This window comes from Trichomycterus rosablanca, chromosome 19, assembly GCF_030014385.1.
Source record: "Trichomycterus rosablanca isolate fTriRos1 chromosome 19, fTriRos1.hap1, whole genome shotgun sequence".
Taxonomy (NCBI): Eukaryota; Metazoa; Chordata; class Actinopteri; order Siluriformes; family Trichomycteridae; genus Trichomycterus; species Trichomycterus rosablanca.
This window is the reverse complement of record NC_086006.1, coordinates 3,068,504-3,087,915: the sequence shown is the minus strand read 5'-3', so window position 1 is coordinate 3,087,915 and position 19,412 is coordinate 3,068,504. Positions and strand designations below refer to the sequence as shown.

General features: G+C 37.0%; 1 protein-coding gene across 1 annotated transcript; it reads left to right on the top strand.

Annotated features, from left to right (window-relative positions):
- Positions 1-5,498: 5,498 nt before the first annotated feature.
- On the top strand, positions 5,499-19,179 carry tbx18 (T-box transcription factor 18). Its single transcript, XM_063015681.1, has 8 exons — positions 5,499-5,780; positions 7,792-7,975; positions 8,133-8,234; positions 8,495-8,666; positions 10,037-10,204; positions 11,308-11,372; positions 15,754-15,848; positions 18,427-19,179. The coding sequence occupies exons 1-8, from the start codon at positions 5,567-5,569 to the stop codon at positions 19,062-19,064; spliced, it is 1,638 nt and encodes a 545-aa protein (XP_062871751.1). The 5' UTR covers positions 5,499-5,566; the 3' UTR covers positions 19,065-19,179.
- Positions 19,180-19,412: the final 233 nt, after the last annotated feature.

Genomic DNA, 19,412 nt, shown 5'->3' with positions numbered 1-19,412 from the left:
GTTTTCATGTTAAAGTATGAGCTATGACCTTATAAGGGTGATTTTGTTGGTGTATAAATAAAATAAATATTGAGAAGTCTGTTTTGATTCACTTGTCCTTATTGAGAAATTATTACTTAAATATTTGGGCTTTTCTATGAATTATTTCTGAACTGGGCAGCTATTTAAAATAAGAACGGAAGGAAAATTAAGATAATTGTGGCAAACGTAAAAGTTTGAAACAGCGTTTCTCCGGAAGGTCCAGTCAGAGGAACCGTGCACTAATGATGTGCAGTGTTCACACTGCAGTCCGACTCTCTGACCTTCTGACCCTCCGTCCACTTCTACACTCACGTGTGACTGAAGCGAGGGGAGTAAAGTGAAAGTTACCCCGCAGTCTCGGTCCTGATTCCCACCGCAGAGCTCCGGGTTCCTCCCCGCACCGTCTCATAAACCCTGACATAAATAAACTCAATAAAGCGGGTCAGATGGAGCAGGTCTGTAGTTCTGCAGTCTGGGATTGAATTTATGGATGATGGGATTATGGGGTCAGGGGGGACACAAACCGGAATCCTAAAAGTTTAAATCTTACATGAAGCATCTTTGCTGTGAAGGTCTAAATTTAAAGTACACGTTTCCACAAGTCAGTACATTTAATATTTTGTAATTTTGCTATATACATAAAGTGCATTTTAATCAGTTATTTTGTGTTGTTGTTTTGTTCCCTTAAACCGCATTTTAAAATTAACAACCGATTGTAGTAAATATTAAATTATATTAACGTTTTGTTTTGTAATAAATAAAAAGTTGCATCATGACAAAAATGCAGCTTGCAGACGTACTTGAAATATAAAAATAAACAAATCGCAAATGGGTACATTTAATTTAATGCAGAACAGCATTAATTTCCCAATTTTTTCCCTGTTTTTACTGATTAAATTTTTTTTTAAATAAATAGGAGATGAACACTTTAAAAATAAGGAGCAAATTGATGAGTGTGCATTATTTTGGGTAAAATAAATGCAAATTCTAATTTGACTTTTTATCGCTTTAAATTAAAAGTTAATAATCACATAAAAGTGCATATATTCAAATGAGTATAAAATAACTAAATTATGTAATAATTGAAATGGCATAAGACCCCATATTTTAATTAAAAATGTGATGCAATTGGTTTTTTTAAACCTGTAATTATTATGTGGAAGATCTGGCGCTGTAAAAATAAACAGGTGTATTTTACAAATATATAATAGTGTTTATTCAGGATAAGTTTAGTGTCTTACACCTGAAATTGTGGTGATGAGGTGAGGTGTTTATTCGATGCTCTCTCTTCCATATTCCATTATCTAATGTAATTAAATATATAATGTTTATCACGTGATCACACCACACGTCTCGTAATGTGTCAGAATGTCAACCTAAAATATAGTATAGTAAAATATATATTTAGTAGAGTATATTATATATTTATATACACAGAATCTGTGCCAAGTGCATAGTACATATAATCTTAGTGCCAAGTACAAATAGACAAGAGGCTCTTTTAAAAAAAACCCGGGTGCACACACACACACACACACACACACAGGCCTGCAGGTTTCTCTCTGGTTCTTCAAACCCGCGTTCCTCCCGCTGCCACTTCCGCTATAAAAGCCGCTGGCCGGCTGCCACCCGCCCATTAGCACTCACAGTACCATCGTTAACAATGTGGTGCCCAGACGCGCAGCTTCAGCACCGGGCACAAACCCGAGTCATGCCCCCTTCTCCATCAACACACCGACCTGTTTATATTTTATACTCCATATCAGGCCTTGTCTGAGTGTTTTCTAACACTCGTTTTCTAATCGTAACCGAAGGTGAACGAACCTCAAAACACCTGAAATGCCAGTGGCAAGCATGAACCCTCCCAATCCGAAATAAAACCTCCCAATGCGAAATAAAACCTCTCTCTTTATAATAGGAGTTAAAGGCTGAGGTTTTTATCTGAGAAAAAAAACGTGTGAGCTTTCAGAGCTGCAGAGATTTTACTGATTATTCTGTCAAGAGCCAAGTGAACCATTTACAACGAGATATAATAATAATAATAATAATAATAATAATAATAACAATAATAATAATAACAATACTAATAATAATAATAACAATAATAATAATAATATTAATAATAATAATAACGTGTTAAAGGAACAGCACACATTTATACTAGATTTAATCATTAAGAACCAAAAGCCTTAAATGTATGCTATATAAAGCTAATAAGTAACATTTCCTTATTATTCGTTTCTTATGTTTTTATAAAGTAATCGTTACAACCTAAATATCAAAATATTAAATAAATGATTACACAGTTATTAATATATTGTAAAAAAAAATAATAATAATAATAATCTTCATTGCAGTAAATATTTAAACAGTTGAGGGATGAAGAGAAATAAAATGTATTCCTGTTTTGCGATCGTTTGTTTTTAACATCTAGTTTACTACTGTTACTAGTAGAAACAATAATTGTAGTAGTAATTATTGTTATTATTATTATTTTTATTATTATTATTATTATTATTATTATTATTATTCATAAAACATATTCTAATAAAAACAAAACACTGCATTGTCGCATACTGTGTAACATTTTGAATTGCGCTGAAATTATTACAATGCTATTTGTTATTTAAGATCGGGTCTAAACGATCGATTTATCGATTTATGAGAAATGAGCCTAAATCGCAATTTTCCCTGAAAGTAAAACACACAGTAATTTGTTTATGTCTGGATATTAGTCATTAATATTTGAATATTTAAACACTGTATTTGAACGTTAAAGCAGCTGTGTTAATTGTCAATATAACTCATGAGATTTAGTGAACATCAGTAAACTGAGCCGCTCAGTATTAGTGTCAATAAACCCCTTAAAATGAGCTGTATGGATCTAATCAGGCGTTATTGATTGTTTATTATTAATGGGAAATAGTTACGATACAAATGTTGGATTTTTGTTGTTTCTTATTGATGAATGTAGGCCAATATGATCAGAGGTTTCACTTATTTATGTTATATTAAAAAAACACTGGAAGGTGTAAGGGAGGGGCACACACACACACACACACACACACACACTATAGCCTATAATGAATTGTTAAGATTGATTAAAACAACAACAGCACTACATTAAAAAGCGGTTTTAAGGCGATGATCGTTTTGAAAGGTGTTCAGAGTTTATGTGATTTGTACCGCGGGGTGTCGGTCTACTTTGAACGGCTATTCGTTTTATTCTCCTACATCCATAAACGATATAAAGCTTATACTATAAAGCTATAATTGCACGTCCTTATACATTCATGGAAGGATTTGTACATTCCTGTTGATTAGAAAATAACATCCTCAAAAAAAACATATCTGTTATATTTTTATCTAGACAGTTTATTAGCAAAATCCAACACATAAATAAAACAAAATGTGTCATGTGTAAAAGTCATGGCACATTTAATATTTTATGTTTTCCCTCAATATGTCCATCTAATAAAAATCATGCACCGAAATGAGCAGAAAATTACATGAAAAGTTTCCTGAGCAGGATCTTTACTTTAATACATTAAATGTCCAAACTTTTCCATAAGACTGTAGACGTAGGTTGATACTTGTAGATACTAATAGTTTTTAGCAAACCAACATTACAGTTTCAATTAACTTTATTCAGGTCACATTTGCACATTTTAACATGTATAATTAACGTATAAGTTATTTTATTTTGTGCGCATATATAAGTAAGATACATCAGGTACAAAGACTGTACAAGGGCAGTATTAAATAGATTTTGCTAAATCAATAAACAATATAAAGATAATATTAAATACCTTGTGAGAAAAGAATCAGCATGTCAACATGTAAACATCAATACTGACATCACGAAGAAATAAGAACATTTTAAAATTTTACTCAAAATTTGGTTCTGAATTATTTACGAAACTCTTCCCATCATTTAGGCTAAATATCTGAAGAACATTAATACAAATGGTTTGGAAAAATAAAAATAATAATAAATAAAATGAACATGATTCAATTAGTGCCCACAGTAAGAAAATTAAAGAGCTATTTTCACACATCACACCTCACTGCAGAGTGCAGAATTTACCTTGTGTTGTTTAAAAACAGTACAAGGTAATAAATAACTTGTGTTGGATTTTAAAGCATTTTAAAATGCAAGTCCATATAAGGGACCTTCCTAACCTTGACGAATTGGCAAAGGAAATGGGCCAAAATTAAATCATGCTGCAAAAAGCTAATTATTTATTACCCTAGAAATGTACAGAAATGTTTAAATGTTATAACATATATGAATCTTTGGTGTCAACTAAAGATTTATATATGTCCTTAAGTGAACGTACACTTTTTCAATATTTACTAGTACAGAGCTAAATTGCAATAATGTGTAAGTGCACTAAAATGAAGTTGCATTACCCCCATTTGATGTCCATAATAATTAGGAAAAACGAGCCTGTGGAAAGCTCGGGAACAGTGTGTGCGCGCATGCGCGCAAATCAGAAAGAACAGCCTGAACACAAGCTTTTTATGCACTTTTGTTTAATGGCAGTAATTAGGTGCTAATGAAGGTGTTTCTTCTTTTTTATTGATATATTTTGGGTGTCACGCCGTGTTACTCTGCTATAGTTGAGTGTAAAGCGGAGCGGCTGTGCGCTAATCTGGGTGTGGATTCGGTCATTATGATACATGATTGACTTGCTAGGGCTGGTGGGTTCCTGGGGGAAGTGCTGGTGGTGTTTCTTTGGGGGGGTGGGGGGGTGTAAAAATATGTGCAGCATGTGCAGCCGCACTGTGAAAATGATCACAATGCCGCGACTGCACTGAGCTGAGCGTTTTAGTCGGTCTGCCGGGTTGCCAAATCAAATCACAATCATGAAATTCTTCCTAATGCATAAATCCAATAATGCAAAAAGAGTAATTTAGCTGTTAACAATGCCTGGTACTCTATCCACTGATACTGATGAGCCAAAACATCAGGACCACCTAATGCTGCCACCTTTAAACTTAATTACTACAAAAGGCCAAAGCATCACGTTCATTCTTGTTGCACAGCTCCAGGGACCTATAGAGCCATTATTTATTTCTCTCTTCAGGTTGATGTCTGCATGGGTTTCCTCCAGGTAGTCCAGTTTTCTCCATCCAAAAAGTTACAAAAGGTGGACTGGCTACTCGAGCTTGACCCTAGTATAGGTGGGTGAGTTCATTTGCATGAATTGCTCTGTTTCAATCTGGCAACCCCAGTGTTCGCCGCTTTTGCGCTAAAAGATGGCACGCGTTTCGTGAGGGGAGGGGGGCGACGCTCTGTGCTCCTATTGGTCGGCTGCTTGAGTGATTGACAGGCAGCAGTCCTGCCCCCCCTCAGCCCCGGTTATTGGCTCTTTAACGGGTCTCGGCTGCTGACTGTCGGTGTCCGCGCGCGCTTAATGACAGATCGAGCTGAGCGCCTCGCACTGCCGTTTAATCCCGCTGCTGGAAGGACATTAACCTGGGAACCGAACCGGATCCGAACCGATCTGACCTGAGTGGATGTGATTACTGAATTTTAATCATGGCTGAGAAGCGCCGGTCTCCGTGTACCATGAGCCTGAAGGCGCACGCGTTCTCGGTGGAAGCGCTGATCGGTGCGGAGAAGCGCAGGAAGCTGGATGAGGAGGAGGAGGAGGAGGAGGACACCGAGAGCTGTTTCGGGGAGTTCAACGAAGTCGCGAGTCTGACCGGGAGCGCCGGAGCTCGGAGCTGCGACACCGACTGCGATGCTTCCCGTAAGTTCCAATGAAGTGCAATGAAGTTCTGCTTGGTTTTGTGGGGTTCGGACAGATTTTAGGGTCCTTTAAGATACAAAATATAGTTCATACTGGCCGTTAGAGTGTAAAATCCTTTATATTTGTATATTAAGAGTATTTTGCAGCCCTTGCCTATAATAATAATAATAATAATAATGATAATAATAATAATAGACTCGAAAAAGTGAAGCTTAATTTCTGAAGACATTTAGAACATTAGACATTAACTGTGTACTGAGTTAACTAACCTTTTTCTTAACTTTTTTTCGTTTACAGAATAGTACAATCATTTTTGTTCATCCCATTAAAGTTTAGAAATATCTCCATTTAAAATAACACCCAGTTTTTCTAAGGAAAGAAAAACAGGGACATTTTGATATTGGTTTAGTTTCAGTACATTCACGACCGTGTTTTTTATCTAAGTATTTTAGGGGTTTGACGAGTATTTTTATTGCACAGTATATAATATAAAAGCTATAAAATAATTTATTTGACATTCACGATTAACGCTATGAAAACATCCTACACTTTAAAATGACTTTAAAAGATAAATGCACGTATACATTTATGATTTTAAATCCTCAGTGCAGGTCAAATGTTCCTTTTCAAACTCTGAGACCCTTAAATCTTTAATGGGAGCAAATATGTATAATTTAAAATATGAGACTTTACATGGTCCACGTTCAGAAGGAAAATACAATATAAGTTAACGATAACTAAAACAACTTATTTCATTATGTTATTATTATTTTTTATTATTTAAAGATATTATTCCTAAAGGCAAAAGTAAATGTGAAAAATCATTAGAAATTACATTACAAACAGAAGACGTTTGTTTTCGGTATCGTTAATCATCGGTGTTATTTTGTAAGATTGCAGATACTTTTTTGGTAATAATAATAATAATAAACAATAATAACAATAATAATAATAATAATAATAATAATAATAATAATAATAATAATAATAATTTTCGCATATCTGTTTTTCTTGGGGTTTTTTTGTATAACTAATGTGTAGATTCCACCTAACTATGTCTTATCTATTATTATATCAGTATGTTTATAATACATATAATTATTGGAAGTTATTGGGGTTGTAAATGCAATTAAAACAGGATAATTTTTGACTGTTTTTTTATTATTATTTGGTTTCGACGTAAAAGGGTGTAGAGCAATTTAACTTGCACATTGACATTGGACTTGTGATTAAATCCATTAACCACATATTAAATAAACTATGCACTTTGAATTAAACTATGGACTAAATAATAATTTGAAATAATGTGGTCGCAGTTAGAAGTCTTGTTTTATTTGCATGGCTTATTCAGACGGATCCTTGTTAACATCGTCACATCATTCCAAAAAAATAAAACACGTTCTTTTCTTGTTTCCTGTTACAACCAAGATTTATTTTATGGTCTTATCTGACTTCCACTAGCTATAAATTCTAATAGCGGCTTTAACAGACCTGATTCTGGATTTTAAACGCTGAAAGCAAAATGATGCGAAAATGCGCATTCATTAAAGTTATTATTATTATTATTATTATTATTATTAATTATTATTATTATTATTATTATTATTATTATTATTATTATTATTATTAAGGACACCCACTGTGGCCCTGAATAGGAGAAAGCGGTAGTAAAAAACAGAATATATAACTTATTTAGGTAATACATATTTTTTATTATTCTTAACTTACGTATTTTTAAGTATTGCGTATTCTTGACGTATAGCACTATTATGTTGACGTATTATAATTATTGAAAAGTAAAATATAAAGTAAAAGCTTTATAGTAATATACACAGACAAATGTAGTAACTTAGTCAAGTACTAAATTGCTGGAGAATTCAATACCAGTAGTAAAGTCCACTCTGGGTGACTAGACTAAATACAGGTCAGTAGAATAGAACAGTACACTTCATATAATCTACCAACTGTTATCTGATGTAAAACTGCTGTGTGATTCTCGTGTGATTCTCAGCTGAGTGTGATGATGTGCTCTCTGAGAGCCCTCGCCCTTCGTCCCGCACTTCCCAGCTTCTGGCCTCACCAGCACCCACAGGTACCAGAGCACCAGAGGAGACACGCGTGGATCTGCAGGGCTCAGACTTATGGAAACGCTTCCATGACATCGGGACTGAAATGATCATCACCAAAGCAGGCAGGTGGGTCATTATAGTGCAAAGCACCATTACTGCTCATAGCCAACTACACAAACACCTTCTAATCCATAACATTTTCTAAAAGTCACTTTTAGGATATGTAATAGAATTCATATAAATTAAATATTAAATATAAAGCATATTTTTATTTTCATTTTAGGAGAATGTTTCCAGCCATGCGAGTGAAAATTACAGGACTGGACCCTCATCAGCAGTACTACATCGCAATGGACATCATAGCTGTTGATAACAAGCGCTACAGGTAAAAAGAAAAGTTGTTTGTTTAATATTGACCTGCAGTTGTATATATGTATTTATTATATGTCTTGTTATGTGTACACAACACACTGTGGTCTGCACAAATGGCCTGACAGGAAGACCTATCCTACCTTTTGGACAGTCCTTTTGACGAATAACCTTTAGTATCTGAAGGTCATGCAACAAATGTGCTCCAAACATATCTCCTCAAAACCAAATTGTGCTCATCTGATGTACCCTAATGAACGTGGTTTTATTTTTAAGGTATGTCTACCACAGCTCCAAATGGATGGTGGCTGGAAATGCCGATTCGCCTGTTCCACCTCGTGTGTACATCCATCCAGACTCTCCTGCTTCCGGTGAGACGTGGATGCGACAGGTCATCAGCTTCGACAAGCTCAAACTGACCAATAACGAGCTGGATGACCAAGGCCATGTAAGAGAACCAATTTAATGTTAATTCACTGTACTAACTGCAGGGGTGTTTAGAGTGTTTTTTCTCGCCTTTTTGAAACCACCAATCCCCAAACATTACCTTACCTTACCCTAATAATAAAAATATTATACTTAAATATTTATATAATACTAAATATTACTTTTATAGTATATAATACTGTAATACTATTTAGCCCGAATGGCACTAAAGATTGATTAACTAACCTAATATAACAGTTAACAATTTAACACCCATTTATAGGTCAATAAATGCAAATTATATAAATTCTTTATTTTAGAATTAAATCCAACATCAAAATAAAATAAAGTCCATTTTGTTTAAATTTGCCCAGAAACTTATCTGCACCTCAAAAATGGGGATATGACAGTGGACTTCCCTGCCATTTAGGAACAAAATGATTACGCTCAGTTATTCGGGTGTGAAATGACAAGTGATTTTTTTTGTGCTATTTTCTCCATTATTTTTTTTCACATATTAACATACTTAATATAATTAAATGATTTATTTTTTGTATTGACTATGTTTTGCATGTGAAACATTATAGAGGAACCATTTACGGTTTTCTGAAGGACCTTTTCATTATGGGTGGATTGGGACCTTCCTAAATAATACTTGGACCACCCCCCCCCCCCCCCCCCCTTCTAAAAAAAAACAGGTATAAACAATAGTTTGGGGGTCGTTAGTTCGCTAATATATAAAGTTGACCCCAGCACCAATGTCACTGTATAATTCGGTATAATAAAACTCTATTTAAAGGGATGATTGTTGGCGTAAAAATATTTTCTCCACAAAACATAATTGACAAAATCTAAATCCTGCATGTGTAACAAATAAAAACATATATTTATATTATTTTTTTCAGACGATTTATTTTATTTATTTAATAGGATTCTAACGTCATGTTTTACACTTAGGTTACATTCATGACAAGACAGGTAGCTACTGCTTACACAAGATTCATCAGTTCACAAGTTTAATATCAAACACAATCATCCATAAGCATCCTTTCGCCATGTGAAAAACACACTATAGGTGTATTAGAGAGTTTTTGGACTCTGATCTTTAATGAGGTTAAATGTTATAATTAGAAAGGCCTACTCGTGTTATGTACCTGTTAAAGACACATGCTAGTGATTGTCACCCGGTGTGCATTTTGTTTTGCTGAATGATTTTAAAGGACTGAACATGTTGTAATGTGGAAGGTTGTAAACAGACCCGATTGAAAGCATTCCTGCGGTCCGGGCTTTGAAACGGCGGACACGTGTGTTTTTTATTGAGGTAAAAAGTACTCTGGTAATTCTTGTGTTTCCTTGTTTTAAACACGGATGTGCGGGCTTAATGTGTTCCAGATCATCCTGCACTCCATGCACAAGTACCAGCCCCGGGTCCACGTCATCCGTAAGGAGTGTGGTGATGAGCTCTCCCCGGTTAAAGCCGTTCCAACCGGGGATGGAGTGAAGGCCTTTTCCTTCCCTGAAACGGTCTTCACTACAGTCACGGCTTACCAGAACCAGCAGGTAGCTCACAGCACTACATACACAATGCATTCTTTAATAGTCTGATTTTCTGCAGGTGCTTCCTGTTGGGCTGATTTTTTTTGGCATTGTTAGTTTTTTATATGAGGAGGAGAACAATTCCCATAGCAATATAGAGTAATTATATGGGATTAAAGATGTCTGGGATCCATCTGCAGTACAAACAATATAAAACACCCCATAAAAAACAATCTGTATTAAAGAGTTTGTTCTCCTTATGCACCAAATAATGCACAGTGAGGGTTTGATTCGTGCCATTTCATGCCATTTTTAAATGTTGTGTCATGCAGTATTTTCTCTGATGATTTGATTGCCATGTTGTTCAGTGGCCTCCAAAAATCATGGAAATGCTAGCTTTTAAATTCTTGATTCTCTGTGTATTTCATTTCAGTGCAGATTTCTATTAGTTGGCCTGTTTAGCAAAATGTTTTCATGGTTATGGTACAAGTTTGAAGTTTGTTCTTTATTTTTACCTTACAGTTTATGTTACAGGAGTCCTTCTGCTATCGGGTGCATTAATTGCATTTGCTTTTTGTATGAATGAATCTAAAAGAAACAAAGTTAGTTGTCCGTATCATTTTAGTGGGGAATAAATTGAAAGCCCTTTTTATTTGTGCACTCTACAGTGGATTTTATGCAGTTTAGTGCTTAAAACAGTTGTCAGAGTAAAGAATGGGAGCATTTTTTGCTAAATGCTTTGTAGTTTGCTAAAAAAAAAAAAGTATGTTTGCTGTTTACTGTTTTATTTGCTTTTACTTTTCTTGATTATTATTTTTTTAATCACGTTCTATTAAATAAAGGTAGTAAGATGTATTTGTGTGCATATCTTATATGCTGCATCTTTATTGTGTATTTTAGTGGACCCGTACAATAGCAAATAATTTGCCTTAAATTTATTTTATAAAAGTATTATTTTATTTGATGATAAAAGTTAAATTTAGTTCTGCTATAACTGCACTCTTCGGCTACAGCCTTCACCCCCCACGTGGCATTATGGGACACAGGTCACTTGTACTGGGTCAGAGTGGTCGACATAACAGGATGTGGGTCAAGAAGAAAAATCTGTTATTCTGTGTGTGTTACAGATCACAAGACTGAAAATCGACAGGAACCCGTTCGCCAAAGGATTCAGAGACTCGGGCCGAAACAGGTAAACCCAGTTTTTATTGAAACAGATTTAGCTGAAATGGAAAAACTGCATTGCTAACAGAAGATTAATTAAGGCGTTTATTAACTTGAGTTCATTTTACTCTAATTGCATTAACAATAATGTTCAAAATGTACAATGTTTTTAATAGACATGGTTTTAAAATGAGCTGCTGTTGTTGGTATTTTTTCTTTCAACCTTCAAGCCAGTGGGTCATATTGGCAGATTATCAGTAATATAACTACTTTTTTAGGTCAAACTTATCTATATATAGGGAGTAAAAATATGGAGAATTAAAAACTCAATAAAATCAGTTACTTCTTCATCCAAGCCTTAATAAAAATCTCTGTTCTCATTTAAAAGCAAGAAAAGTAAATGATAAATGCATAAGCAGGAAATGGGTTCTGCTCAGTAATAAGGCACTAGTGGTGCTGGTGAAGTCTGGAAGGGTTGGGGTGAGTGTTGGGTGGGGGGTTTTACCCTGCTCATTAGTTTTAAACAAGAGTGATTTTAACACCCTGCTAAATCACACCACACCACATGCACCCCGAACCCTCGTCCTCTATCCACCTCTTTGGCCTCTCGTTTGAGTATTACAAGAAAATGAAGCGGTTTGCTAAACAAACTAAACTGGCAGGTAGCCGGAGCGGCCGCCTGATAAAACCAGGGCCCGCCTGATCAAAACCAGGGTTGCGACAAGTCGAGACATCTTGAGCAACTTATCGCCTGAGTGGCGCAGCGGCGGAGGAACGGGTCGCCCTAACGAGGGGCGCTGAGAGCCGTCATTACCTCGCCCCTCTCTCCCTCTCCCAGAGTCCTTCTCTTCCCTCGTAAAGATTTAACTGGGGCTTCCTGCACTCTGCGTCTGATCCTGCTGTTAAGACCGTGTGAAAATAATTACAGCCATGCAGAAAGACTTGCTGACATACACACACACACGTGCACACACACACACTTGTGGACGCACATCGACACACAGTTTATGTTCCTCATTACCTGAGCTCTGCCCAAAGCATGGCGATAAGTGAAGGGCCCCACGCTAACATGGCTGTCTGGAACGGACGCTCGCTAATGGCCGTCAGTGACTGAAATCTGCATGGTTTACAGTGTGTTTGATTTTCTGGTCATAGATTTATGATTTAAGGAATGATTAAAAACAACATTTCTCACTTACTATTACAAAAAGACGATTCCCTAAAATAATGCCATAAAAGAAGCACTAATGATTCCCCAAATAGCTTGAAGAAAGAAACCTAATAATAACTTAATACAAGCATCAATGGCTTGTTCCCAGCAACACTGTTGCACCTGATACACTCATACCAGAACAACACATACACACACTGCCAAATAATTACCATGATAGTCTCAGTAGAGGACTGAGAATGGTCCACCAACCAATCATTATCTGGTGGGAGGGTCCTATTGGGGCCATTTTAATTGATAAATGCGGTACAGGCAGGGCGACAATTTGAACAGAGCATCAGATACAGTCAGTAATTATATCCAGAAAAATAACCTGTATGGTAGATGTAGCTACAAGTAGTATGAAGGTATACACTACCCAACATTCTCCACTCCTCTGCAAACTAATAAGCCTTGCAGAAGTTTCAGTGGGGTTATGGTCAGGGCTTAGTGCAGGCCATGCCAAACCTACTATCATGTCTTTATGGAGATCAGTTTGTCACACTCGATCAGGACAGGGCATTTGAAAACTGTTACTACAATGTTTGGGAGAGTAGAATTATCTTCTCGGGTTAGGGTTAGGGTTAGGGTTAGTAACATTTAGTTACTTTTTTTAATTATAACTGTTCAGCTGTTCTGGATTCTCTTGCCCCTATGAAATTTAAACGCTTAAAACCAAAAGTTCAGCCCTGGTTAAATGCATCCACACAGGAAATTAGACAGGCTTGTAGAAGAGCGGAACGGAAATGGAGAAAGGACAGATTGCAAGTAAGTTTGGATATTTTTAAAGGTTGCCTGGAAGACTATCAGCTAGCTGTTAAGTCTGCTAGAGAGGCATACTTTTCAAGCATAATTGCCAAAAATTATAACAGACCTAAAGTACTGTTCAGTACAATAAATTCTTTACTTAAATCATCACCCGAAGTTGGAAATGTTCCTTCTTCTAGAGTATGTGAAGAGTTTTTAAACTTTTTTGTGGAAAAAACTGAAACAATTAGGTCTGGCATTACTTACTTGGGTATAGATTCTCCACTTCCACCGCCGTGCCCAGGTATGTTTGAAAAGTTTGAGGCTGTTTCAATCTCCGAATTAACAGATTTGGTGCTGAAAACAAAGCCAACAACCTCCCCACTTGATGTGATGCCCCCACAGATAGTTAGGGAGACATTTGATATATTAGGACCTTTTGTCCTGGATATCATTAATACTTCCCTTGCCACTGGTACTGTTCCAGCATGCTTTAAACATGCTGTAGTTACACCTCTGCTCAAAAAGCATAATCTTGATGCTACAGTGGTTAGTAACTATAGGCCGATTTCTAAATTACCATTCTTGGCTAAATTGCTGGAAAAGGTTGTATATTCTCAGCTTTTACCATTTTTGAGTAGAGATGGTATTTTTGAGATTTTTCAATCTGGCTTTAAGTCTATGCACAGCACTGAATCTGCTCTTCTGAAGGTGACAAATGACTTGCTACTTACTGTTGATGAGGGAAATTGTGCCATCCTCATTTTATTGGACCTTAGTTCTGCTTTTGATACTGTTGACCATGACATACTTGTTGGTCGCCTGGAAAAGTGGGTGGGGTTACAGGGAGAGGCCCTGAATTGGTTCATATCTTATTTTAAGAATAGAACCTTTTCAGTGAATATTAGCAGCTATTTCTCTTCTTCTGCTGATGTCTCTTGTGGTGTTCCACAAGGGTCCATACTAGGGCCCCTCCTTTTTTCTCTCTATATGCTGCCATTGGGTCAAATAATTAGGAAGCACAATGTCAGCTTTCACCTGTATGCTGATGACATACAGCTTTATCTTCCCATTAGACCGAATGACAATGGCTCGTTAACATCTCTTAGCAGTTGTCTTGAGGACATAAAGAGGTGGATGGCTGACAATTTTCTTCAGCTGAATGAAAGCAAGTCAGAGGTTATCGTTTTTGGGGGTCCTCATCACATCAATAGTGTCTCCAATAACCTTGGTCACTTGTCTACATGTGTCAAAACATCTGTGAGAAATCTTGGTGTTATCTTTGACTCTGACCTCCGATTTGATAAACAAATCAACTCTGTGGTAAGGAATAGCTTCTTCCAGCTCAGAAATATTGCGAAGATTAAGCCTTTTCTCTGCTATTCTGACCTGGAAAAAGTTATTCATGCATTCATTTCTGCAAGAATTGACTACTGTAATTCTCTGTATATTGGGATTAGTCAGTCTCTGTTGCGGCGCTTGCAGGTAGTCCAGAATGCAGCAGCAAGGTTACTGACTAATACCAAGAAAAGAAACCATATTACACCAGTCCTTGCCTCACTACATTGGCTGCCTGTTCAGCACAGGATTCATTTTAAAGTGCTTTTATTTGTTTTTAAAGCGCTTAATGGTCAAGCCCCGGCTTATCTCAGTGGTATGCTTTCTCCCGCAACCGCACAGCGATCTTTAAGATCAGCCACTCAGAGTTTGTTGACTGTTCCTAGGGCTCGTTTGAAGCTAAAAGGTGATCGTGCATTTGCAGTTTATGCTCCGAGGCTATGGAACACTCTACCTCCTAATATTCGACAAGCACCTTCGGCCGCTGTTTTTAAATCACTCCTAAAAACATACCTTTATAAGCTGGCATTTGAACAGTGAGGAGCTGTGTTAATTTTAATTGTTTAGTCTATTTGTATTTGTTTTATTTTGTCTCTTACTCTGTATTTTTATTTGGTTCTTACTTTTTTAATATATTGTTGTGTTATGTATGCTTATTCGATGTACAGCACTTTGGTCAACGTAAGTTGTTTTAAGAGTGCTTTATAAATAAAATTTACTTACTTACTTACTTACTTACTTCTCCTCGGTACATGTAATTATTTCATCATTCTGACATTTTTAATAATTTTTTATAATATATCATATTTACAGGTCCTGTAGAGAAAATGATTACAATTGAACAAGATGACAACATTATTACGTTTAGCTACACAGTAAAACTTAGTACCTTTTAGAAATTATAAGTCTGTGTCCTACTGTCCTTCTTAACAACATTAGTAACTCAGATTATTTTCGGTATGCGTTTCATTTTACTGAAAATCCACTTTGAGTTTGACAGATTTCCATTGTTCTTATAGGTCTAGTGCAAAGATCAAACATACATTTTGAGGTACTGTTTTGTGCAGTGGTGTTTTGCACATTGTTAAATTAGTTTTATCTTTATATCTTGAAGGATGGGACTGGAGGCGCTGGTGGAATCGTACGCCTTCTGGAGGCCCTCGCTAAGAACTCTGACATTTGAGGACATACCAGGAATGACCAAACCAGGTAAAGTATTGTTCTGAGCGATCATTTAGCCACAGTTTACTTTAATATATAATGAATGTGTGTAGATGTGTAGGGTGGGTTATATGGAAAAATGTATTTTGATTCTTGAAAACGTTCATGATACATAATTTATAGATTTGTTAACAAAGTGTTATGTGTTGCATAAGTAACAGATTGAGAAAAGTTTTACCAAAAACTCTGACACCTATTGCATATGTAGAGCTGTTACCCATCATTTGCTGGCTGCTGCCAGCTGTTTATTTCTGCCACCTTCTCGTTTGCTGCTGGTTTAAATTGGTTGGTGTTGGTTTTGTACGGTGGCCGAGAAGTGCAAAACAAATTTACATTTCAGAAAACAAAATTACAAAAAAACCAAAACAAATTTACAACAAAAGCAAAAACAAATTTACAAGTGCTCGGGTACCCAGTGTTTGTAAATTTGTTTTGGCATATGTAAAAGTGTTTCAGCACTTGTAAATTTATTTTCGGCATATGTAATTTTGTTTTCTAAAATGTATATTTGTTTTGCACTTCCCGGCCGCACATTTCTGACGGAAAAGGTAGGTACAATAACACCGGAAGTGCGTGTTGCTTACCTGCTGTCAATCAAACTGTTTCTCAGCGATAAAGTGAACGGAGTTTGTGATGGTGACGATAAACAAGGTTTTGTCTAGTTTGTGGAAATCATTTTATCCAGTTGACCCGCTATTGTTTTTCTTGTGGAAAGTTTTGTGCAGATGTTTAGACGTGGCGTGTGCATCTCTATTTACCGTCCGCTCTTCTAAACATCTAAGGAATTCCCACAAGAACAACAAAAGCGAAATAATGAAAATAATTAACACAAAATGGACAAAACATTGTTTATTAGGGACGGAACATGTGATACCGAGGCTTTAAAACTTGTTTCACTTTTGTAACACTGGACTCAGTGTATCGGAGCTTATATTAAAGCAGCATGTGCGGGACTGATGAAGCTTTGTGCTGAGTTTTATCTCACTCACTATATAAGAGACAATCAAACCAGGGTTACCCACCGTCCTGTAAAATACACAATCCTTCTTTATCTGGAGACTAAACGCCGCGTTCTGTATTGAACTGATACAGGACGCTTTGTTCCGTATTTTTATCAGTGGGAGACGGTGTGGTGTATAAAACAGAAGGAAACTGCTGCTTAATTCATTATATTAAGTAGTGTTCACTTTTATTCTTAGTAACGTGACATAACCTGTTTAATACACCGCTATATGTGTAGCACAGTGGGCGGAGTGCGTTGTTTTGCCTAAAATATGGTTCTGACTTATTATAAAGAATGAAAATAATAAATTTTAAACACCATAAATAAAACCTTTGTTCTCATGACTGTGTAAGGTCCCCCCCTGCTGCTATAACCAGCACACACACACCGTTACTAAGAATAAAAGTGAACACTACTTAATATAATTCCCTCAGTCTCCCACTGATAAAAATACGGAACAAAGCGTCCTGTATCAGTTCAATACAGAACGCGGCGTTTAGTCTCCAGATAAAGAAGGATTGTGTATTTTACAGGACGGTGGGTAACCCTGGTTTGATTGTCTCTTATATAGTGAGTGAGATAAAACACAGCACCAAAGCTTCATCAGTCCCGCACATGCTGCTTTAATATAAGCTCCGATACACTGAGTCCAGTGTTACAAAAGTGAAACAAGTTTTAAAGCCTCGGTATCAAATGTTCCGTCCCTAATAAACAATGTTTTGTCCATTTTGTGTTAATTATTTTCATTATTTCGCTTTTGTTGTTCTTGTGGGAATTCCTTAGATGTTTAGAAGAGCGGACGGTAAATAGAGATGCACACGCCACGTCTAACCGTCTGCACAAAACTTTCCACAAGAAAAACAATAGCGGGTCAACTGGATAAAATGATTTCCACAAACTAGACAAAACCTTGTTTATCGTCACCATCACAAACTCCGTTCACTTTATCGCTGAGAAACAGTTTGATTGACAGCAGGTAAGCAACACGCACTTCCGGTTTATTGTCCCTGCCTTTTCCGTCAGAAATGTGCGGCCGGGAAGTGCAAAACAAATATACATTTTAGAAAACAAAATTACATATGCCGAAAATAAATTTACAAGTGCTGAAACACTTTTACATATGCCAAAACAAATTTACAAACACTGGGTACCTGAGCACTTGTAAATTTGTTTTTGCTTTTGTTGTAAATTTGTTTTGGTTTTTTTGTAATTTTGTTTTCTGAAATGTAAATTTGTTTTGCACTTCTCGGCCACCGTAGTTTTGTGTTTAAAACACAACAAATGCTGCTAAGTATCAAGACAAATGTACTTAAAGGTGTTCAAAATCCAACAAACACTGGTCACCACCAGAACCTGCTGGTCTATGATATTTTAGTCAGGTTTTCAGCTCTAAGAGGAGCATTTTATATTGTTCTTGCCACTAAGCCTAAATTATTTGTGCTCATAAATAAATAAATTTAATACAAGAACCATTTTCACAATTAAAGCTCATTTATGAAGCTTCATTTTTAAACATTTGTGTGTGTTTTTGTTTGCTAATACACGTATTTATGTATGATGTAGGTGTAGCAGGGTCCCATGGCGTGGTCGGATCTACTGCACACTCACACCTACTCTCCTCATCGTCCTGCACCTCTCCAGCGTTTCACCTGGCCTCTGGGGCGGGGCCTATTTGCGACTACTCCGCCTGCAGCCGAACCAGCCACCCTCTTCATCGGTTCGCCCCACCCCTGACCGCAGACTCTTTCAACCGATTGGCCGGCTCAGCAGCCGACGCGTTCGGCTCGACCAGAAACCCCGCTTATGTGGCCGGGGCAGATTCTGAGGCATTCTCCTGCATCCCTGGTATGCCGAGTCACGCCCCTCAGCTCCAGTATTTTATGCATAGCCCTGGCCACAATGCCTTTTCCACCAATCAAAGCCCACAGAGCTCGTATAACGGCTTTCGTCTGCACAGTCCGTACGGCCTCTACGGATACAACTTCTCCACCTCACCGAGATTGGCTACAAGTCCTGAAAAGATGGCGGCCACTCAAAGCTCGGTTCTTGGTTCCTCACCCAGCGGTACCTTGACAGACAGGCAGGTGCTGTCGCCTGCGGACAGTCTGCACATGCTCAGTAGCGGTCAGCAATCGCTGTTCGACTCGCGGACTTTGGGGCTGACGAGTTCTGCATCGCAGGTCACGGCACACATGGCCTGATTTGTGAACTTTGACCCTAGACAGGTGGACAAAGTGTAGTGGCCTCTAAAGGGTCTTTTTTGGACACGTGGACAATATGAAGAGTCTTGATGAAGATAAAAAAGTTGGATGTTTTGAACTGATGATATTTTGGTGTCTTTAACATTTGCAGAACCAAAAGAGGACAAAATTCATAATATGTTAAATATTTTGGCATTAATGTCAACTGGACAAAAAAAACATTGTCAAAACATCCGACCAGGTTCTTCACACTTAATGAATCTGACAGAAAGGACATGGCTGGACAGAGCAAAACTGGACACCACATCTGCCTCAAAAAGTGCTTTGTGAGATTGGAGAGTACCACAC